Source organism: Acomys minous (assembly GCF_964271855.1).
Source record: "Acomys minous genome assembly, chromosome: 9".
NCBI classification, from domain to species: Eukaryota; Metazoa; Chordata; class Mammalia; order Rodentia; family Muridae; genus Acomys; species Acomys minous.
Genome location: NC_140490.1, coordinates 16,884,807 through 16,908,752, shown reverse-complemented (window position 1 = coordinate 16,908,752; position 23,946 = coordinate 16,884,807). Strand labels below are relative to the sequence as shown.

The following is a 23,946-nucleotide window of genomic DNA, read 5'->3' as shown; positions in this document are numbered from 1 at the left end:
GAGGAGCTTGGCATTATTCCAAGGGGCTGATCCTGACAAAGGATCGAGCCACATCCATCAGTCTGCGAAGTGCTGTCAGCTGCAGTGAGGGTAAAGTCAGCAGCGAACTTCTAATAGACATGTCCCAGTCCTGTAAAGTGGGGGTGATTTGCATGTTTCTCTTTCCTTGCAGTTCTTGGGTGAGAGCTACCCTGTGCCCACCCCAAATTCCTTTGATACTGCATTGCTTTGGGGGGACCTGGGACGGGCAGGGCCCTGCAGAGGCGGCAGGAATCACAGTGTGTTTACTAGACATGGGCGTATCTCTGTGTGTTGCAGAAGCCGGCCTGCCAGTCTACCGTGTCCTTAGGTACCTACACTCTTCCCGGCAGGTCGGGGTTAGGTAGGGAGAGGGGGGACAAGAAGACCTGGTGGGACCCACAGCAGGCTGGGATGCTTCCAGAGCAGTGTTCTCAACCTCCCTAATGCTGCGACCCTTTAATGCAGTTCCTCATGTTATGCTGGTCTCAGCCATAGAATTATTTTTATTTCTACTTCATAAACTAGTTTTGCTATTATTATAAATAGTAATGTGAAGACTTCTGGAGACGGAGGTTTGCTGAAGGAGTCGTGACCCACAGGTTATCCTAGAGGCAGGCTAAAGTGAGAGAACTGGGCTGCATACTCACTCTGTCTCCCTAGGTCCAAGTGATCGCTTGCCCACTTTTCTGGAGGCATGGAGCCCTTTTGACTTGTCCTTTTCCTGCTTCTACACAGGCCTGGCTAAAAGGCAGAATTCTCTATTACTAGAGACAGCGACGGCAGGAATGATGGGGATGAACCTCAGATCTGGATTGGGCAGAGGTGTGGGTGGAGTCAGAAAGATTAGAAGGCTTTGCCCACAAAGGGCCAGTGGCCTATCAAGCCAGCTGATGGTGGCAAGTGGGAGAGTGGACGGTTTTGCTAGAATTTCTGAATTTTCTATAGAAGTTGGAAATGTGTTTTTATTTGGGCTATTCCTGCCTTACTCTATTTTGGGCAATTATAAAGAAGCACACAGACTGTGATGTATGAAGCATTTTATTCTTGTACCTCTAGGAGCTTGGAAGTCAGGGTGCCAGCAGCATGCGCGCCCGCTGAGGTCTGGGTGCCGGCAGCATGGGCGTCCACTGAGGTCTGGCTCTGGGCTGCCTCCACAGGAGAAAGAGCAAGTAAGCTAGTTCTCAGGCCTCCATCAAGGGGGCACCAGTCCCCTCAGGAGGGTTCTGCTCATGTCTTTGTCCCTCCCAGAGGCTCTACCTCCTAACACTGTCAGCTTACGATGTCAACAAATTCATTTGATGGAATATAATCACTCAGTTTACAATAGCTTCAATGTTTCAAAGGTTGCCTCCAAAGTCTTTGGGTCAAGACAGAACATCCGTGAAAAGTACTGGTGCCCTGCCCTGCCCTTTTGTGGTCCCACTGAGCCAAGGAGGATTTTTCTTCTTCTGTGTCTGTGTTCTGAGTTCTTCTCCTTGTGCGTCTGTTCCTCTCACCTCTGCACGTCCCTCTCCAGCAAAGCCCTTTCTTGGGGCCCTTCCTGGCCATCCTCTGTGGCCCTATACCCTTAGGTCTCTCTGAGCGTCTGGCCTTTTCGCCTCCTACAGACTAAGCCACAGGGAAAAGGGAGGGAAATGAACAAATATCGAAAGTCTCCTCTCTGTTGGCCAGGCAGTCTCAGGTCTTAGTCCAGCTGAGCTCTTGTAGTGACACCATCGGTATCCGACAAGGAAGGATTCAGATAGATTACTGGCCTGCAGGTGCTGGGATGCTAAAACATGTAAATTTGTCATTCCCTGTTGTGACAGCTCTTCAGCAAAGGACATGTTCTGAGCTGGAAATCCCTGGGGCTGTACCACAGTGGGCTGTAAATTCAGGTGGGCTTTGTAGCTTCTGAAGTGTGTTCTGAGCCAGGATACAGGGTATAAGTTGGTTTCCGGAACACTCTTGAGATTTAACACTCAGTTGTTAAATGTGGGGAATGTGTTAAATGCTTTGGAGATGGGTCGGATTCCTGACCCTCAAAGACTATCCCCTTTCTTCCCAGGCTCCCCGCAAGTCAACTGAAGTTTCTGCACTCAGGATAGGTGGAGGGAGTCCAATTTGCTAGGGCCTGGTTGCCTTCCAGGAGCCCGGTTCTGTGACTCAGTTTTCATCACTTTCCTTGCACCCCCAGATCTTGGAAATACCTTGCTGGCTCTCCTAATCTTCTCTTGGGCTTGAAATCAGTGCCCAAGAGCCTGACCAGTAAGGGGGCTGCATCAGGCAGTTGGGAAGACCAGTGCATATATGTATGCTCAAAGAACCGGTCCAGGCTTTCTATAAATGAAAAATTGAGGTTCAGGGTAGGAAAGTCATTTGTTCATATCTGGCAGTTTTGGGGCCCCTGTGTTGGGTGCTAGGAGAGGAGGATGGAGGACACTGTTAAGGCAAAGCCATTACCAAGCACCCCTGGGCTGTGAGTGGGGAAGCCAGGCTGATCCCCAGAGGCTTAGTGCCGGTAGTCCTGAGTTCTCCCTTTGATTCTGTGCAAACTTCCAAGGGACCATCTTCCCTTGCTTTCAGAATGTTAAGGTAACTGAGGGAGGGATGATGCAGAAAGTATGCAGGAGAGGGACCCTTGGCCATCCTCTGGCCTACGTAGAGTCTAAGCAGTCAGTAACAGGTTACTCTAGAGGGTGGCTTCCTTAGGAAAGAAGAGGACCAATTTTCCCTCCTTGGAAATTCATGTTCGTGGAAGGGCCTGGGACTCGGCTAGAAGGCAGGAGAAGCCAAGATTGGCCACTGAAAAAATCACTACATCCAGTCATTTCTGAGCATGCCTTGAAAGGCTGGACTTGGATCTGTCTCAGGCCTGGACTGTGAGGGCAGAAACCCATCCCATACCTCCCACTCTGTCCTCTGGTGCTGGCAGCACTGTGCTGTCGCAAGCCAGGCTTGTGGGCTACAGTGCTTACATGGGAGGCTCGGTGTTGAGGCACGGGGGAATGGAAAAGTGTGCACCAGAAGGGGGCAGCTGTGCTGGTCTGCTGGGGGACCCTGGTGATGGAAACAGAAGGCATATGGGGAGTGGGCAGTGGCAGCCGTGATAGGAGGGGGTTGTGGGTCGTCTAGTGTGGCCATTCTGAGCAATGTGCAGAGGGAGGTGCTGAGCGGCTCCCAGGCTCACTGGGGCAGTGGGCTCCGCTGGCTAGGAAACTGCTCACCAGGGGCAGGGTCAAGTAACCGATTCCCGGGCACATACATTCTTCTTTAGTCAGTGTGCACAGGCTAGCACGGGTTCCAAGTAAGGGCTCTGGAATGCACTGCTGCTGTAGCCTGAGTTTCCCCTTTCTCTAGTCTTTTTAAGTCTTAAAATTAAAACACACACACACATGTGCACACACACATGTGCATACACACATACAAGTGTGTGTGTGTGTGTGTGTGTGTGTGTGTGTGTGTTAGTAGAGTAAGGGAGTGTGTGAGAAGGCCTTGTGTGAGGACAGCTGATGGCACATGGGAGCTACTCATTAAATACTGACACAAGTGCTCTGAGTCCTTTGTTCTCATCCTGCGGCAGTGCCTGGTCACCTCTCACGGACCCACAGGAAGTCTGCTCCCCGAGAGACTTCCATCTCCTGGAGCTTTGTCACTCTTGGGATGCCCCTCCCACAGACCCTTTCCTCGTATCTTCCATGATTTGGCAATGTCGAACACCCTCCCCCCCCCCCCCCCCACTTGTAAGATGTCACGGAGCTTCCCAGGTGGAGTGCTTTGCTTGTGGGATGCTTAGCGGGAATTCGCACCGGGCAGATAGGCTGGCCTGGCTCACATTCAGCCTGGTTCGTGATTGACTCCTTTGTGCCAACTGTCATCTTAGAATGTCACAGGACCCTGCTTGGACAGGGAAGTAATGGGCATCCAGAGGACAACACCAAAACCTTTTCCTCTGTTGTCTTAATGGACAGCCCGGCGATCGTGACCCATTAATGTAGAAGAAGTCATTAATGGCCACGGAGAAATATGGGTTTATTCTGGGGCAGAGCTGGCTGCAGGTGAGCAGGGGCTGTTGGGGCCCAGAGAGCCTCAGACAGCTGAGGAAGGTGACCTCTGGAGTGCTGAGTCGCTTCGCTCCCTGCCCCTAACCTGTGATTCACTGAGCTGAGTGTGCCAGGAGGGAGCTTTCACTGTTCTTAGCATCGGCCCATGCTGTCTGAGCCACAGCAAACTTGCTCTGGGCTGGGCCGTGGCATCACAGCAGACCTTCCCAAAGGGAGCACCTCTTTCCCCAGGGCTGGGCTCACGATGGAGACTCTACATGCAGGATGCAGGTGGGCTTGAGGTAGCAGCAAAACAGCATAGTGAGGTCTGGGCCCTTCTTTCCTCTTGTCAACTCTTCCTGGGGAGATGACCTGGGCCTGGCAGACACAGCTGAGGCCTGGCCAGGAAGAATCAAGAGCAGGCAGATCTGCTGCTGATCTAATCCTGGCTACACTTGCCTGAGGCCTTGGGGGCTGTGAAGTCTGAAGAGGATGCTCCATCGATCATCACACTGAGGCACAACGGCCCTCACCTGTCCTAATCCTGCACCAGGCATGCATGAGGCTGCAGGAAGCAGTGGGTGGTGCTGGGAGAGAGCCCTGCCATGCCTCTTCTGAGGCAGGCTCCTCAGTGAGCCACCAAGTGTCCTCTTACATTTGGTATCTAGGCCAAGCCACAACACCTAGTCTCCGAAATGAGTAAGGCTGGGTTAGCCAGTCAGAGTTTGCCCATGGGACTAAACTCAGAGCCAGAGGGGGACCATTTCCTCTTCAGGGCTCCACAAAAGCATTCCCTAGCCCTTCTATGATTATATTTTTCTTTTTTAAAATGGCAGTTTTTACAAGTAAATTTTAAGGCAGTAGTGGTGGACCATGTCCACCAGCCCAGCACCTGAGACACGGAAGCAAGGAAATGTCAAGTCTGATGACAGCCTGCGTTCCACTGTAAGACTGACTGGCTTCAAAACAACCAAACAAATGAAAACGCATTTAAAGAATATTCATTAGAAATATTCATAGCGCACGTAGCTGGGCCTTCAGGAGTGATGTGAGCACAGTGTCGCCATCTTGGTTGTCCCCCGAGAGGCCTGACTCTCTGGGCCCTGTTCTAGCCGCATCACCTTGCTTCACACCAAATGCAATCAGCCTGCTGAGTTTTAGAATGAGATAGCTTTCCCATGGAAGTAGGCATTCTAGAACACTGTAGTCTTGACCAACTGAGCTTGACCAAACACACACACACACACACACACACACACACACACACACACACACACACACACACTACATCACATGACGTTTCAGTCAAAGCCTACTTATGTCTTACAAGATTCTTTTTTTTTTCTTTTTCTTTTTCTTTTTCTTTTTTTTTTTTTCAAGACAGGGTCTCTCTGTGTATCCCTGGCTGTCCTGGACTCGCTTTGTAGACCAGGCTGGCCTCGAACTCACAGGGATCCGCCTGCCTCTGCCTCCTGAGTGCTGGGATTAAAGGCATGCGCCACCACGCCCGGCTGTCTTACAAGATTCTAACCGCCTATTAGTGCCACAGCAACGACATATATCAATGCATTCCGATATTCATTCACACCATGGTGAAATGGTCTGCGTGTTCTTCAAAGTACACTCCCATCTTTAGATGACACATGGCTGAAGATAAAGAGAATCACTCTGCATTTTGGGGAGTCTGGTTTCTCAGGCTCAGCGCTATGACAGTAAGGTTTAGCCATAATTAGGCTCAGCTATAGATTCCCTGTGACAGCTCATATACTCGAGGAGGTCATCTCTAAGTATAGTTTGTCTCTTTTTGCACAACTGTCTGGCTTTGCTGGTTAGAATTCCTGGTGCAGTAATTTCTTTTAAAAAATATTATTTTATTTTTAGATAGAGTCTTGCTATGTTGCCTTCACCATCCTTGAGCTCCTGGGCTGGTGCTCTCCTCCTGCCTCAGCTTCCTGAGTAGTAGTAGTAGTGATGTTATTGGGCAATCCTGGGCTATTCTGACTTTCAAACCAAGTTTTGTTGAGATACAGTTGACATACTACACAACTCACAGTGCTGCCCAGCCTTCATTGTAGCCATCTTCCCAGCTACATTTCTTTAGATGTAGAGTTTTTGAGATTGCTACTGAAGACTTTTAAAATGAACAGACTCATACGACATTACATCTGTTTCTTGAGACACGGTCTCATTATGCAGCCCAGATGACCCGGAACTCATGACCTACCAGTCTACCCTTGAATTCACAGAGCTCCACCTGCATCTGCCTTCCCAGTGTTGGGATTAAAGGTGTTCACGACAACACCCAAGTCCATTTTCCATTCTTTTTGATGTCGCCTGTCTTGTCCTATTCTTGCTTTCCTGGAAAAGCTCTCATGGCCTCACAACTTTATGATCTTTATTATTCAGTTATTTGTGGTGCTTAAGACCGAGCCCAGGGTCTTATACACTAATCACATGATCAGCCACAAAACGATAGTCTCAGTCCTTGAAGTTTTGAGAAAGAGTTTCACACATGCTCTGACTCAGGTTGGCTTCAGACTCAAGATCCTCCTGCCTCAGCACTCCAAACGCCGGAATTATAATAGTGTGCCACCATGCTTGTCTTGTCTTTATTTTTCAAGGTGCCCTTTATCAAAGGGGGGCTACTCCCTTGTTGTCCTAGTTTATTATTTAAAATTCAGCACTGTGAGTGGATGCAGGATGTCATCAGATATTTTCTTTGCAGCTGCGGAAATGGCTTCATGATTTTTCTTTTTCTTTATGTTAATATGCTGAATTATGTTGATTGGATTTTAAAATGTTAAATCAACTGCACACTCCTGAAGTAAACCCAAGTTAGACGTGACATACTATCCTCTTTATAGATTGCTAGACTTGATTTGCTAATGTTTTCTTTAGGCTTTTTGCATTTATTATCAAGAGATTGATCTGTGATTTTGTTTGTTTATAATTAGCTTACAAAGTAGCAGATTTCCTTTAGGCCAGTGGTTCTCAACCTTCCTAATGCTGTGACCAACTCTTTAATGCAGATCCTTTCATGTTGTGGTGACCCCAGCCATAAAATTATATTTGTTGCTAATTCATAACTGTAATTATTCTACAATTATGAATCATGATATAAATATCTGATATGGAGGATATCTGATATTTACCCTGTGAAATGGTCATTGTATCCTCGAAGGGACTGCCACCCGCAAGTTGGCTACCACTACTTTAGGCAATAGTTTTGATTGATCCTCCCATATGAGAGCTCTATTTTCAGCTTCTTCTAGAAACATCTGTACTGACTCCCACCAGCAGGGAGTATTTGTTCCTCTTTTCCCACATCTTCACCAGCATTTGTTAATTTTAAATTCTTAGAATCTGCAATTGAGGCTTTGGTTTAGCTTTACTTAGCTGTGATTACCCAAATCTTAGCCCACTTGCTCTGTGGTTTCTGGTCTACAGATACTAAGTCCCTTATATAAAAGAGTGTAGTGTCTATTATAATTTATATGCCTTCCTGTCCACTTTAAACCACCACTAGGTTACTTATAATCCTTAATACAATTTAAATGCTTGGCAAACTGTTGTGTGTGGTGTGATTAAAAGGAAAAAAATGTCTGTACACATTCAGCAGAAAGTGTGTTTCTTCTGAGGCTTGCTGAATCTGGGAGCAGCTACAGTGAGCCTGTTACATACGAAACCAGCATGTTTTATTCTCTTATAGTTCTGAAGACTGGCTGGGCTCTGCTGGCCAGTTTTTCTGCAACTTCTGCTTAGGATTTCCCAGGAGATTGTACCCGGATGGCAGCTGGGCCTGACACATGGAGGATGGTCTCACTTATGTGTCTGGTGTTCAGGCAGGAAGCCTGGGGAGTGGGGATAATCCTTTCTCTCTGTGGCTTCTCTCTTCCAGGCTGGGCTTTAGCTGGGTGCTTGTGAGGTTCCCAGAGTGCAAAATCAGGAGATGCCGAGGCCCTCCAGGTCATGCCCACGACAGGTACCATCTTTGCTACATTGTAGTGATTAGAGCCAGTCCCAGGGCCTGCCCAGACTTGAGTGAGGTAATTTCCCAGTGGGAGCTGTTACATCGAAAGCTTTCTTTGGAGACCAACAACCACAGACGTGTTGATTTTATGAGATGGACTGGGACGTTGTTTTTTAAACTCAGCTTACTTCCCAGGCCTTTCTATGCACATGTTAAGGGTATTGGGCATATCTGCCTAAACTCCAGATCCTTCCAAGACACTCACTCTGCCCCAGCACAGTCTTTGTAGAGTGGAAGATAAGTAAGTATGGGAAACGGAAGAGAAAAGGCCATAGTCCCCAGGGGTGGTGGGAGGGCTCTTTAGGAAGGTGTAGGGCTATTGACCCCGGTCTTCACTGTCAGCTGTCTGTGATACCCAGAAACCTTGAGCTTTCTTGCTCACCATCCAGTACCAGTGGAGCATCACAGACCCTGCTCTAGATCTAAGCATCCACCAATGGCTTAGGCATGTTCCTATGCTAAGGGGCCGGAAGGCTGAGGACTGGGCATGGGGAAGGAGTCGAATTGGCCATGAATCCTCGAGTCAGGTGGCAGAGTTAAACAAAAGCAGGCAGAGAGAGCCATGCACTCATTTTGCAGAGGAGTAAGGAAAGTTTGAAAGAGGTGTAGAAGATTCTAAGGGGCGAGGGCTTCCTGGGCCGAAAGAAGGCAGGCACAAGACACACGGACTAACAGCACAGGCTCCTTCTTGTTTCTGGGTCACCTGGGAATGGAAGGTCGTCGTGGCCACACATAATGGTGGTATGGTAAGTAGGCAAGCCTCAAAGCCTGGCACAGTACCTCCAGCAAGCAGTAGCAATTGCAGTTAGAGTCAAAATGACAAGGAGCAGACGTGACTTTGCGTCTGATAAGGGCTTGGGTTTAGATATTTAGGGCATAGGACCTTATACCCCACAGGTATTTGATCACCCAAGAAATAGCCTCCAGGATGAAGTGATAGAGGTCCGGGGGGACATGGGCAGTGCCCCAGGAAACCAGCACAGTCCTGCAGGGTTCCAGAAAGCAGGCGTGTAGGGGAGCAGGTGTTTAGGAATGACAGAACATGGCCATTCCTTATGAGGCAAGTAATTGGGTCAGGCCTCGATCCCTCTCGGGGCTGTTGTTCATTGTTTGATAGCACTGCTAGCTTCGTGGGATTGAGATCAGCTATCTGGGATACTAAACTTAGACGGAAGAGAAGTTTACTTCAGCTTGCTGTCTCTGAAGTCTCGGGCTTTTTGCTCGGTTGCGTTGAGCCTTTGACTGCATAGATCCTCACAGCCGGAGCATGCGGTGGTGGAGGAGGCCCTTTTGCCTCATTCATGGCAGCTGAGAAGCAAAGACAAGGAAGAGCAGGCATCAGGTTCCAATATCCCCTTTAAAGATATGCCCCCAGCAGCCTAGCTTTTTTTTTTCAATGTCTCACTCCCTAAAGGCACCACCAACTCAACAGTACCCTCAGGCTGGGAACCAACCTTCAATAAGACATGGACATTGGGGCAGGGCAGCATTGAAACTCCAAATTCCAGAGGGGTGGAGAACCTGGCACTCATGATTTGTAAGGAACCATGCATCAGTGGGAGAAACTGAGGCCACCAGAAGCAGTACTACCGCTCAAGGTCACAAAATACATCTGACAGTGGCTGGCCAAGCCAGCGATCTAAGCGTCCCTCTCTGAGACCCCCCAAACCAGGCTCCCGATTGATTCTATTACTTTGACAGGCACCTGCTGTCATCTTCTAGGTTGAAACCTACAGTTCATTTTCTGGAAGTCATTTCCTATGGGTGCTGATGGGTTTGCCCTTCCTGCTAATCAATGGGGCCCTGGAGTGCAGGGAGCTGAGAGGAAGTTGCTCAGCTGGTGCCAGAGGCTGAGAGAGGCAGCCAGAAAACCAGCCTTTACATGGCCCGGCATTTGCTCAGACGGTTGAGACATTGGGTTTATAAGTGTTAAAGGGCATGAAGGGAGTGTGTGAATCAGGGGTAGTAATGCTAAAAAGAACTTACTAAAATAGTGTGATACTCTTGGCACCAAGCAAATGTGTAACAGCCTTGACCGCAGGGGTTTCCTTCCATGAGGAGGCTTGGAATGTGGGCAGTAGAAAGCTCACGAGACTGACTGACATAGGCCAACTCTCCAGGGAGCACAGATTGTCCCTCCCTTTCTCCGTTCCCCCCCAGACAATCCCTGAGCGGTGCATGAAAATGCGACCGTTTGGTTCTGGGATCAGGAGTTAAGAGAAGGCTGCTCAGGGCAAGCTTGGAGGTGTGGTGCACACACAAGCAAATAGTTCATGGTGCAAAGGCTGGGACCCCACAGCGTAGGATCAGGAGCGAGTACTCAGCGTCTACGGTAGAAGATGGTGTCTGAGTATGAGATGACTTGTGGTGCATCTGGTTGCTACAAGCACATCTAGCCACGGCTGCTTAAACCAGGCTGAAAGTGTCATGGCTATCTATCTATCCACAGTCCCACATGGGTTCACCTTAAGAATTTAAGGCATAAGCAAGGGGGCTTGGAAGTACGGTTCCTCATTTATTTATGCAGTTAAGAAGCAAAGGACTACAGTAGTGGGAAGAAGTGTCTCACAAATCTGTGCACCTCTTTTTCTGCTCAGTGTCTACAGTTATCTGGAATGTTCAACAAGGAAACAGTGGACCAGAACACTACCTGCCACCCACATCAGATCACACGGTTCTTTAGGACGACACTGTGCTATTGGCAGAGGCGAGACAGAGCTAACTTAATTTTTCCTGTCAGTCTCCGTAGTAGATCAATTAAGCTGCCAAGGAGATCAAATGTTTCAGACTGTATTTATTACATTAAGTATTTATGTTCAGGCCAAGCCTTTAAAGTATGATGTCATATAGGGATAGAGGCCGATTGGATCAGTTCAGCAGAATTTGCTGTAACTTAATGGAAATCTAGTTGTACGTTTTAATTTAGTGTCCAGGAGGCAGTATGTTTCCCAAACAAAACAATTCTCAGGCTGTGTTTAAGGATCACATAGTTTTTGCATGACGGCAGAAGTTGGTGGGCTGGTTGGAGGGAGGTGGTGGGGTGTGTTGCAGGCTTCGGGGCTGCTTGGGCCTCATGCGAAGGGACTTACTGATGTCAACTCTCACTGAGTGGGCGATGCATGGAGTGTTCCTGTGTGAATCTCCTGGCGCATCCTGTACTCCAGGTCTGTACTAATAATCCTGTGTGGCCAGAGCCCATTAGCCATTCAGAGGCTTCGTTGGGAGCAGAGGACACAGTCTTTGCAGCTTCAGGGGGATCTGAGCAACATCTGTCCCACTGTCTGCATGGGAGCAGACAGGAAAGCACAGGTCACAGAAGTAGCAGACACACTATTGATGAAAGCAATACCCGGTGAGTTTAGCAAACGTGGGAAATACAATACAGTGTAACTAAAAGATGGTTCATAACCAGCAACCAGAACTAACCACTCTGTTTTGGTATTGGTGCAACCTTTTTCCCCCTCTGTAACTTATTTATAAATTTACATTTATTAAGTTAAAATGTTAGTTTTTAAAAATTTTAAGTCTATCTATGTATGTATATTTTTAATACAAAATCAGCATGATATATATGTACACACACACACACACACATATATATATATATGTATATATATATATATATATTTACAAATACTCTATATGCATGCTGTTGGTTTTCTGTAACCAGGAGTTCACACCCACAGATTCAACCAGGCACAGAGAAAGAAATAGAAAATTGTGTTTATACTAGCATGCATAGACATTTTTCTTGTTACTGTACAGCACAATTATTCTCACAGCACTTCTGTTTTGTTAGCTATTTATTACAAGCCATTTAGCAATGATTTAAAGTTTAAGGAAGGAGTGAGGAAACATTATACCATTTTATTTAAAGGGTATGAGCATCCATAGGTTTTAGTATCTTCAGAGATCCTGGTACCAATTCCCCATAGATACTGTGGACAGCTGTGTGTTCTTTCTCTCTTTTTCTTTCCTTTCTTTCTTTTTCTCTCCCTTCTTTCCTTCCTTTATTTCTTTCACGTATGTATTATCTGTCTGTCTATCTGTCTATCTGTCTATCTGTCATCTATCTATCTATCACATATCTATCATCTATCTACTATATATCATCTATCTGTCAATCAATCATCTACCTATCTATCTGTCTATCTATCTATTGATCTTCCTTCCATCTATCGCATGTCCTTTGTCCTCCCAGGCTCTCTGGGCTCCTATAGGGCACTGAGAACACTTCACTTGTGACCTACTTGCCTTTAAAGGCTCTGCTTCCCTGGACCATCACTGTGAGGACTAGGGTTTCTATATGTGAACTTAGGGGGCTCACACACATGTTAAAGTTGCATCACACTAACTTCCTGTCCCTAAACCTGATTTCATGTTAATAATTACCTTGTGCCCTTTTCATGGCACTAGCCATCCTCCTACAGTGAAATTTTAACATAGCAGCAGTATGCTCTGCATATGATATGACTAGTAGGCCCATTGTCATGTGCCACCCCAGGAAACCTACTTTTGTAGAATTTAGTTTTTGGCCCAATATTGATGGTATATTTTGATAAATTAAAAACATAACCAAGATGGAAAGAAGAAACGAAAGACTGAATACTAATCCCTTCTAGCTCTCCAGGTCTAGAAATCAAGAGCTTTGAATATTTGTTTGTCTTACTTCTTGAAATTTTCTCACCAGTAAACACTCTGTTTCTGGGTCAGATGGCAAGTGTGGTGGAGGGATAAACATGGCTGTGAAAGGGTGCAGGAATTGTCCTCGTGGCAGGGTAGGGAGCATCACTGCAAGGAGCATCTTGATGTCCATCTTCTGTTCTCTGGACCATCCTCTAGGACGCCCAGAAAAAACCAGGCTGATTAGAACAGGAAATTAGAGAAGCTCTGAGCTGCGACTTTGAATTGCTCTCTACATTCTGCAGGATTATGGATATTACAATTGTTTGAGGACAGAGAAGCAGTACTTTCTAGACTGGATCTCCATGGTAACTTATGGAGTTAACATGAGTTCAGATGATGATGGAAGGTCTTGGCATTATGGTGGCTTTGCAGCTTAGATTTGGACCTCTGGTGGTCGGTTGAAAGGCACACTGTACACTCATTTTCATTCTCACCTTCTGCACAGTCCTCACAGAGCTGTCTGAGAGATTAAACACTTTCTTATAGAGTAGGCTGTATGCAGAATGGTCTTGCCCAGCTGTGACTAATGTAAGTGTTCTGGGCATGTGCAGGAAGTCAGCCTGAGCTTGGATGTTGGGTAGGCTGGCTCTATCAGGGGCATTTGCAATTTACAATATTTTCAACTGCATTGGTTCATCAGAGTGTGATCCCATCACAGAGAAACATTTGTGGTTCTGCCTGGACCATTGTGTTGGGGTCATACTTCAAAAATAACCTTCCAGTTTGCCTGGTCAAGGAGACAGCCTTTAATCCTATGAGCGTCTGAACTCACTGATGCCTTGACTTTGCTGCATGCATTTTCCAGATGTCTTCGTCGCCTCCCAGACCCCACTAGAGGAGAGTGCTGAGCTTCTCTTCTGGCTACCTCGATGGCACTGTCCCTAATAGTCACAAACATGTGATTTCAAAGCCTCATACAACCTAATTTTGTGTGGCTTGCCAGTCTCTGGTGTGATAGCTTCAAGCCATCTTTTAAAAATAAAAAAAATTGTTTGTTTATAATTATATATTTATGTTTGTTTATAATTATTTATATATTTTTATATATGTATATATTTATTTATAAGTTTTGTCCATATGCATGTGTGTACTCACTTGTTCAAGAGTGGGTGGAAGCCAGAAGTTATCTTCCTCAATCGTGTCACCTTATTTTTGGGGACAGGTTTGCTAGCTGGCAAATGAGCCCCCCAGAATATTCCTCCCTTTGTCTCCCAACACTGAAGTTATAGGCACGCACCACCGAACTCAGGATTTCTGTTGGTTCTGTGGATCTGAATTTAGCTCCCTAGTCCTACTCAGTAAGCGAGCTCCCTGGCCCTCAGATAACCATTTGCATGGGTTTTCCTAGTACTAAATGGCCCTAGGTTACTATGTGTTTTGAGGATTTTTTTTTCTTTTAAGGCTGTTTACGTGATATTTTTTGTCTCCTCTATATTACACACCAACAAGTTTTCTATCAACAGTTACATTTTTTCTTTTCTTTGCAACAGCCTTCTAAACCAGACTTTTTTTTTCCAACAGGAATGTACCTACAAGAACCCCAAAGCACTTGGTAAAGGCTTTGAATGGCCCTTTCCTGGGCTTGCATGGGTCTTGGGCCTGGATTTTTTTTTCCCACCCTAGCTCTTTGTTAACCAACCACTCTATTGTTATTTGGCTGAGGAGCTGTTTGGGATGCTGGCCCGTGGAGACTTCTGGTGGCCTACCAGCATTGAAAATTAGCTGAGAAATTGAGAGTTAGTATTATAGGGATTCTATATATGTAATTCATTGTTTTCTTTGTTTAAAAATGGCTGTGAGACTTTAGGGAGATATTGGCTGATGGCAAGCTAAATAAGTGCACATGCGCTTGCATGCGTGCATTGTGTGTGTGTGTGTGTGTGTGTGTGACACTCACAGCAATCTGGAGTGTCACCCCTGTTCCATAAAGTGGTAGCAGGAATCTGTTGATGAAACATGGTATAGCTACCATAGGCTGGAGGAAGATTTACATTATGGGGCCACAGTTTCCCAGAAAGTAACATTGACAGTTGCTCACTGACAGGCCAGGTTTCATCTTGGACAATTGGATGTTGGGCACAGGGCACAGATTCTACACAGCTCCCTGTGGGATACCATCCTGTTACCATTGTCTCCAGCTTGCTTTTGATGCTGTTATGTAGACAGTCTCTCTCCTCCTGTCTATTTTATATGCAGCTCCATTCTGGATAGTTACATCTTCTGTGCTCTTGTTCAGAGCAGCGTAGGGAAGGACAAGGGGACGACCCTTTTGATATCCCACTGGGCGTCCTTCGCTCTGCCAAGGCTTCATTCCTCAGCTTTCCTCGATAGGCTGTCCAGACATTTGTGACTTCACCTAGATACTTTGACCATTGATGGATGCCTCAGAGCTTTGTGGTCAGTGTTTGTCTCAGAGCAGCGCCCTGCTTCATGGTCTCATGTACAGGCATGTACCAGCATGACAGATGTTTATAACCCTATAAAGTGGCCTTAGTTAAAGACCTACAAAGCCAGCAGGGTTGAGGGAATCACCCAGTACGTGTGAGGCTGCATGGCTAAGCAAGTGTAGGTTAACCCCAAGGACTTTGAAAGTCTTCACTCTGTAGGTTAACCCCAGGGATTTGAAAAGAGTCTTTAAAAAAAAAAGATTTATTTATTTATGTACACCTGTACACCAGAAGAGGGCATCTGATCACATTATAGATGCATGCATATAGACAGCCATGTGGTGACTGGGAATTGAACTTAACCTCTGAGCCATCTCTCCAGCCCTAACAGTTTGATTTTTAAAAAAAATTATGGTAAAGTGCACTTAACATCTTTTATCATCTTACCTACATTAAAATATTTATTTTAGTTAATTTAATTATATATACATGTATATACATGCATGCATATATACATGTGCACACACATACATGCACACACATATGTATGTATATATGGGGGTATATGCATCTGCGTGCTCTTGGAGGGCAGAGGGTGTCAGATCCCTTTGAGTTGGAGTTGCAGGTAGTTGTTAGCCACCTGATGTGGCTTCTGGGAACTGAACTTGTGTCCTCTGTAAGAACAGTTTGTGCTTGTAACTGCTGAGCCAGCTGTCCAACCCCTTAACCACTTTGAAGTGTGCATTTTAATACTGTTAAGTATACAACCATCCCTGGGTATGCATAAGTTCCACATTCCCCAATTCAGCCAGACACAAGTAAAAATTGTTTGGAAAACCTTGGATCTATGCTGACTCAGGCAGACAATTTTTTCTTGTGATTATTGCCTAAGCAATACAGCAGGACAGCTACTTGCTCAGCACTTGCATCCCAGAGATGAGGGAAAGCTGGTGAGAGATGCCCACAGATTCTGTGCAAGCACTAGCACTTCATTATAAGTGACTTGGGCATCCTTGGAGTTTGGTGTTACAGGTAGTCTTAGGTGAATCCTGATGGATGACTCATCACTTCCTGAGATCTTTGAATTCATTTCCTCTCCTAAAACTAAAGCTGTAGCGATTAAACAGCAGCCTTTTGTACCTGCTTGTCCCGGCCCTTGAGAACTTTCTGTCCCTATAGATTTATCTGTTTTCTTGACTACATCCTGTGACTGGGATCCTGTACTACTGTCTTCCTGATACTAATTTCACTTATCAAGTCCGTAGGGTCATTTCTTGTTGGGACATAGGTCAGTGTCCCCTTTCAAAGAAGAATGTTGTTCCATGGTGTGTGACGCTTACAGTTTTTAAAATCACAGGGTCTTCTAGGACCTTCGATTTCATTTGGTCCTCAGTTTCCCTATGTGTCATGGATGGGGGTGGGGTGAGACCCAGGCCACAAACTGAGTTCAGAGTTATTTTTCTTCACCTCTAAATCTGGGTCTTGAGGACCAGGACTGAAGTTATTGATGACTTTTCTTGGGGCTATTGTTGGTGTCACTTAGGGCATGTGGACTGTGGTCTCAGGAAGAGCTTTTTTACATCTGTATTCTACAAAAGGTAAGTGTCACCTGGGTCACAGAGCACTTAACTCATGTGACACACTGGAACATGTCCTATTCTGTGGAAAAAACTAGCCTTTCTTGGGTAGCCCAACACAGTGGCTGCTTAGGACTGAGCCTGCTTAAGACTGAGCCTGCTTAGCTTGAGGCTGTGGCTCCTTCCATGTCCCCAGTGCCCACTCTTTGGGACTTTTAGCTGTGTGGCCCTGGGATCCTGCCACCTGACACTCTCTCTCTCTCTCTCTCTCTCTCTCTCTCTCTCTCTCTCTCTCATTCCTTAACCCCTCCCTCTCTCTCTCATTTATTAATAAAGAAGGTCTCTAGGTTTAAGTGAAGTTTATGATCATTATAGAAAAGTGTAAACATTACGAACGGAGAAAATCTGCAGATTCTTTACTATCCCTCTTCCCAAAGGGATCATAATTTCTAATATTTTGGTCTCTTCACACCTTTGGGTTTTTTTTTTTTTAGACAAGAAGTGCCTTGTTGGGAAGGGGACCTTGAGGGGAGAAGGCTTCCTAGGGAAGGTTAGCAAATCATGGTGCCGGCACACGCACGCACGCACGCACGCACGCGCACACACACGCGCGCGCACACACACACACACACACACACACACACACACACACACACACACACACTTACTCCTTCCCGGCAAAGCTGAGTGTCTGCCATGGTATCTCACTATGACTAGTGCCAGCACATCACTTTGTCTGTGTGAAGCCACTGGGAACAAGGGACACCAGGACTTGGGGCTTGATCAAATGCACCTCATGTTAGATGCCAGCTAGGCAGCCAGGGTTGGGAAAACAGTTCTCTGAATTCCCTTATGCACTTGGCCTTGGTGACAGGTCTCCTCCTCATCTTGGTAGCTGCTGCCTGGGTTTCAGGTCCTCATTTGAAAACCAAGGCAGGAAGCCGGGCGCATTTCAACCATTTTATTAAGGCAGCAGAATGGGCTGCTCCGGCTTTGTATGTCACGGAGCCTCTGTCTCCTTACCAGGCGACCCCTCTGAGGGTCATACTCGTGATGAGAGGGGATGGTAAGTGGGGGGCCCGAAAGGATTTTCTTGTTGCTTTCAAGCAGGATAAGCCAAGGACAAAAGCCTTGAATATGCTGAAGAGGAGGTGGGTTGCTTGGCCCGGGCACTGAGAGGCAACACTTGTCCTAGGGAAGAGAGGGTGGAGGTGTTCAGTTACCTATATAGCTGACACTGCTACACTCACCCCCAGACGCTGGGCTCTGTGAGACGCGGGTCTGCATGGCTTTGAAGACAAAGTAGGCACTGGCGTACTATCTGGATTGTTGCTCTGAGGTGGCCTGATGAGCAGCCTTTGAGCTATGCTCAGACATAGAAAATCCCCAAGATGGCAGGGGAATTCAGGACACAGGGGACTCTGTTCTTTCTGCGGTTCTCAACTCTGGCTTGGGCCCCTCCAGGAATTCCAGTTCAGCATGTCTCATCTTTGTTAGTCAAGAGGAAACAAGTGAGTAAAAATAATAACCCAGGCCACGGGTCTGTGTTCAATGTTTTTCCAACAACTACCTCAGAGCCCCAGACGTCAGTCCTTTCAGCCCTTGGGCCATAAGCAATAGCCAAGAGTTCTTTCCATAAAATGGCCAGATCCAAATGCTTACCTCAGTAAGCAGTGTACCTTCCCAGCAGTTTCATAGGCATTGGAACAGAATTCTTATAACTGGAAAGACAATCAATTTAAATAGCTAAAACCCCTTTGAAAAGAGCTGGGGTACGTGGTGAGCCTTGCTCAGCTTCTTCAACATTTCAGGCAGACCACACCACCACTGGCATCCTATATCTGCTGTCCTCCCCTCCACCCCACCCCCCGCCCCCGCCGATGCCAGGTGGTCCCTGCAAAGTCATGCTTCGCAAAGATGTGATATTCTTGGAGGGAATATATTGTGGTCTCACAGTAAAGCTGGGTGTGACTTTGAGCTAGTAGCTTGCTTGGCACCTGGCAGAGTGGCTGGGTACCCAGCAGAGCCTCTCAGTGAGTTGGCTGTGGTGTGGGATGACTTTATCAGACCCTCATAACAATCCTGTGATGTTATATGTATCATTCCATTGTACCCAAGTAGAGGTCAAGGTTCAAAGGTCAAGGTTCAGAGGACCCAATATCTTGGATTAAGATAACACAGATGGCTGGTGAGAGGGCCAAGACTCACCAGGTCTCCCACTGGGTTACCAACTTGAGCCTTGAGCCATGCATCTCTGGGGACCTGGGGCTTTGTCCTCTGCCTTGTCTCTGGAACCAAAGGGAATCAATGTCCCTCTTTTGGAGCCAAGCACCTCCCCAGCCTTAAGAAACAGGATATGGACATTGATAGAGCTTCTTGTTTTCCTTCCTCTAGGGGGCCCACTGTGCTCCTGCTGTGTCCCAGACCCAATGGGACTCTCCTTCCTCCCTACTTATGGCTGCCAGAGTAACCGCACAGCCAGCGTGGCTGCCCTGCGCATGAAGGCCCGCGAGCATTCGGAAGCGGTCCTGCAGTCCGCTAACCTTCTGCCATCAAGCAGCAGCAGCAGCAGTCCAAGCCCCGCCTCCAAGCACATGCCTCCAGAAGGTAGCCAGGACAAGACCTCCCCAACAAAGGAACAGAGCGAGGGAGAAAAGAGCGTATGAGGGTCCAGAGTCCCCAGCCTGGAGCCCTGCCCCACCCCTGCTTCTCTCAGCTTCAGCCCTGCATCTCTCTGAACCACAAAGGAGTAGCCACCTCCTCATGGATCTTGCAGGGAAAGCGAGACCTGCAGCCCGGTTGACACCTGAGAGTCCTTCTAGAATTCTGCTGGTAGGCTGTGTTCTGGCTTTTTTGGTGACAATTTCCAATGGCACTTGGACACTGATCTGTGGTGAGGCCCTGGATTTTTTTTTTTGTTCGTTTGTTTTTTGTTTGGTTTTGTTTATTTTCTAGGCCAAGCAGCCTTGGAGCAAAGCAGAACTGTTAATCCTACCACCCTTGTTGTTTGGGAAGGTCTTGTCAATTCCAAGGATTGTGGCAAGAATCATCCCTGAAAGATGCCAAGAAGTGACATCTCATGACAAGAAATGAGACAGTCGCTTTCATACTAAGAACCACAGAACTCATGGAATATCTTACCCCCCCCCCCAACCAAGACTGGCAATAACCCCCTTTCTCTTGTTTTAGCTGAAGGTTTGGTTAGGAAGTGACAAAACACAGGGTGATTACACAGTGGTCCTGAGCCTAAGCAGGTTTCCCTGGACTTGTCAGACAGGCTGTCAGTTCTGTGACCCGGGAACTCTTGATTCTGAGTGGAGCAAATGTAGGTCCCCTGCAATTACAGTGTCCACGTGCAGGCCCCGCCTCGCCTCAGAAGAATGACAGACAGTCAGAGCACCAATCGGAAAGTAGCTTTGTGGCCTATGAAGGACAGGAGGCTCTGATGGTGGAAGAAGTCCCCAGGAAGGCCCTGAGATACCTCTGCACAACATGAACTGCTCTTCTTCATGTCCCCCCTATGTGGTGGGAGATCTGCGGGGGCCACGAGACAGGACTGGTGGATGCGCAGACAGGAAAGCCAGGAAGGTGACTTCCCTGTGTGGAAGAGAACGGATCCCAAAGGGCCACATTTCATAGAGATGTCTGCCTCGGTCTAGCTCGGCTGTGTTCTCTCACGTGAATGCTGACCTCGAAGAGATCAAAGGGGAGATGTGCAATAGCATGAGCCCCGCCCCTCGCCTGGTACTGGAAGGGTTGTGGTCCTCAGCGGCTTTTGCTGAGGATGTTTCCACGCCAACAGTTATTGCTTTCATGAAGGCTGTTTTCATTTCAGTTCTGATAATTGAGAGGCCATGCTCCCAGGCCCTCTGCTTTCCCTGACTCTTCAGGATCCCGCCCCCCCCCCCCGTAATACTCCTAAGTGTATTGTGCCTCACTTACAGTTACTGCAATGCATTTGATAGAACACACTGTCTCCTAAAAAAAAAAAAAGCCAGATCCTTGTTCCCGCTGTATTTTGCTTGTTGAGTACAAAGATGAAGTGATTTGCCAAAAAGCGGCCAAGTTGCTTCCATTTCCCTGTAATTACAAAGGTTTGGTTGAGCAATGTATGCTCCAGCCCTTATGCGCACTAACTCTTCAATCTAATTGTTTGATTAAACTCGTATTTCCTCCAGAAAGGTGCATAAATAAGTGAACTGTTGGGCAAATTAAGAATACTTAACAGCATTGCATCCGAAAAGTAGTTATGCTGATTAAATTTTGTGTCCTTGAGGACTTTCAGGAAATTACTTTTGATCGTCAATAACACAATTAAGTAAACTACACACACATTAGCATGAATAATTGATAAGAAATTATGTATTACCACGAAGCACTGATTTAATAATTCATGACGCGACACTCCAGTGACTGTGCAAAACTGGATAACATTGAAAAGTCTGCCTGACGTTCTGGAAAGAAAGGAAGAAAGAAAGAAAGAAAGAAAGAAAGGAAAAAAAAAGCGAGCGCCAAACCTCTGCAGAGATTATCTGAGCACTTAGTTTTGTTGTACAAAGGGAAACAGTAACCGATGCATGACTTTGTTTCTGTTCGTTTAAACACCTGAATAAATTTAGACTTTAAAGACCTCCCTTGACTTCTCTTTTTCCCTTTCTGGTCCCTGATCCCTATGCTTCTGGGCTGAGTGGAGTCTGTGCTCTCTAATACTCCATCTAGGCCAGCTTGCAGATGGAAACACTCTGGAAGCTTGCAGGAGGAGAACTTGGAAGCCTCCGGCACAGGAACCTTTTAGCAGATGCTGGGGCAGCTTGGAGGCCCCTGTGCTAGCTAGAGTTCTCCCTAGCTTCAGGACTTCGGGACTCAGGCCACCTGCCCCACCTTGCCCTCATTAGGGCCATCACTGGTGAAGTGCTCTTTGGGATGTTATAGCTGGAGCCCCTGTGGGCTGCCCTGTCTGCATAAATTCAGAACGTGACTATAAAAAGATAGCCAGCTTTGGTCTGGGAAGGGAGGTTCAGGCCCCAGGGATTGATTGATGATTGATTAATAACTATTATTAATTTATTAGTTGAAACATTCCAAAGAGCGTGCCTTAATGCACTGCTGGTTATGGTGATGGAGTTTAGAAGCCAGTGCAGCCACGATAGGGCCAGTGGCCAGTGTGGGCCAGGGTGATGGTCCTGGGAAGAGGAGCAACAGAGAGGCCAAAGGGAATCACAGTGGGTGGCCTAGAACCAGGACGCTGGGCCATTGCAAGGATTCATTCTCCATCCTTCAGTTTTCATTTTATCTAGGAATATCCAGTGCAGGGGCCTCTTATCTGGGTAGAGAGAGTTTTGGTAGACACCATGTCCCACTGGCTGGGAATGCAGCTGGGGTTAGGGCACTACACCCCCAACTCTCCACCCAAAAGTAAGTATTGCCTGAGTGCATCTCTATCTGGAAATCCTAAGTCCAGAATGTTCCAAAACCCAAAAGCTCTTGAAAGCTGATATTAGAGAAGTAGAACATTCCATTCCCTACTTCACACATGGAATCTTTGAAACAATGGTGTAAAGGCCACGTAACGTGTTTATGAAATACAAACTCTGTTTGGGTTTTGTTTGGATCCTTTCCCCAAAGCATGTCATTGTGCTTATGAAAAAACATTTTCCAATATCTGAAAATGTCCCAAATCTTAAACACTTCTGGCCACAAGCATCTGAGAGAGTCTATTCTTATTCCCACTTAATGGATATGAAAACGGAGGGCATAAAGGTTGGACAGTTTCTCTCAGGTGACATTGCCTGGTGACACTCAGCAGGAGGAGGACTCATTGCTGAGCACACAGCAGTGTTTAATGGCCCTGCGCCTAGCATAGGGCACAGGTGGCTTGAGAGAGCAGGCGAGTGGCAGAAGTTTGACAGATGGTAAGTAGGGCAAAGTGTTGTTTTGCTTGCTTTCTATGGACTCTGGCCTGAAGGCTTGCGGGAAGGGAGGAGGCATCCCTGGGTTCAGCCTAGCAGAGCAGAGGCCAGCCTCTTCCCTCTTGGTCTGCCTCTGAGCCAGTGCACTGGGTTTCTGGTGTGTGCAAGTCTGTCTGGGGACAGACTTAGCCACCCTAATGGCATGAGAACTCCTGGCTATTCAGATGATTTTTCTCGGGAGTTTACCACAAAACAGCCTGGGGCTCAACCAATATACACCACGAAAGCTTCTGGCTTCACTAGAAAAGGTAAAATATCTGTCGGTTCAGAGCCTTGCCAAGGTATACATTTTATATGTTTGAAATCCCAGATCTTTTGGCTGTGTGACTCTGGCCAGTCATCTAACCTCTCTGTGCTTTAAGTCTTATGTAACCATGGCAACAGGCTCTTGGGGCTCTTTGAAGGCGATAGTTGAATCTATTTCTGCATGATGCCTGGTATAGAGGACACACAGTATGGAGGCTGGTTCTCTTCCCCTAACGCCTTGCAGGTATTGGGGATGGAAGATGTTTCTTGGACGGAAGCCTGGTGCTCTCAAGAAGAGCGCCAGGGGATGAAAGAGTCCACCAGACCCCACTTCCAGCAGAATTCATGGAAGGACAGGAGGCATATACTCAGGCTCTCACCTGCCCCTCAGCACCGAGGAGGTGTGAACAGGGTTCCAGGAAGACTGAGGATGCTTGAGTACAGGCTCTCAGTTTTGCAGTAAGTTGAAACCAGTAAGTCAAAAGGATACAAAATGACGCCATATAGCTCAGACTCCTCCTGGACTTCAGGGGGTAGGTATCAAGCGAATCAGGCGTGTGTGTGTGTGTGTGTGTGTGTGTGTGTGTGTGTGTGTGTGTGTGTGTGTGTGTGTGTGTGTTCTCTCCTCTGCTTTTTGCTGCTCTTTGCAGAGGCCTCTGACCCTCCCCACCGGGCAGCACAGTCCTTCTGCTTCATCCCTCAGCACCCTCGTTCACCAAGGCATTGATCGGTTCAGGGTGGTTTTGAAAGCTCATTCAGACCCTTGGGCAGTGGCACTGATCCATTTAGCCAAGGCCCAGCAGATACATCTGGTTCGAAGGAACGTGGCCAATCAGGGCTGCCCAGGCTCCACCCTACCTGAGGGGCAGGCAGTTCCTAGGGACTTAGATAGAGGCAGGGAGTGTGCCTCTCAGGGCATGCTGCATTCAAGGCAGGGAAAGGCACAGATGTGGTGGAACTAGCTGCCACAAGGATACTTAGAGACTTGAAAGATCGACTTACAACATG

The 23,946-nt window shown here is 47.1% G+C and overlaps 1 protein-coding gene across 1 annotated transcript in view; it reads left to right on the top strand.

Moving 5' to 3' along the window:
* Positions 1 to 21,353, top strand: part of DRGX (dorsal root ganglia homeobox) — a 31,567-nt gene extending 10,214 nt beyond the window's left edge. The window contains exon 7 of the mRNA XM_084795693.1: positions 19,118 to 21,353. Within this exon, the coding sequence (XP_084651819.1) occupies positions 19,118 to 19,389 (272 nt within the window). The 3' untranslated portion in view covers positions 19,390 to 21,353. The remainder of the gene's footprint in view (positions 1 to 19,117) is intronic.
* Positions 21,354 to 23,946: the final 2,593 nt, after the last annotated feature.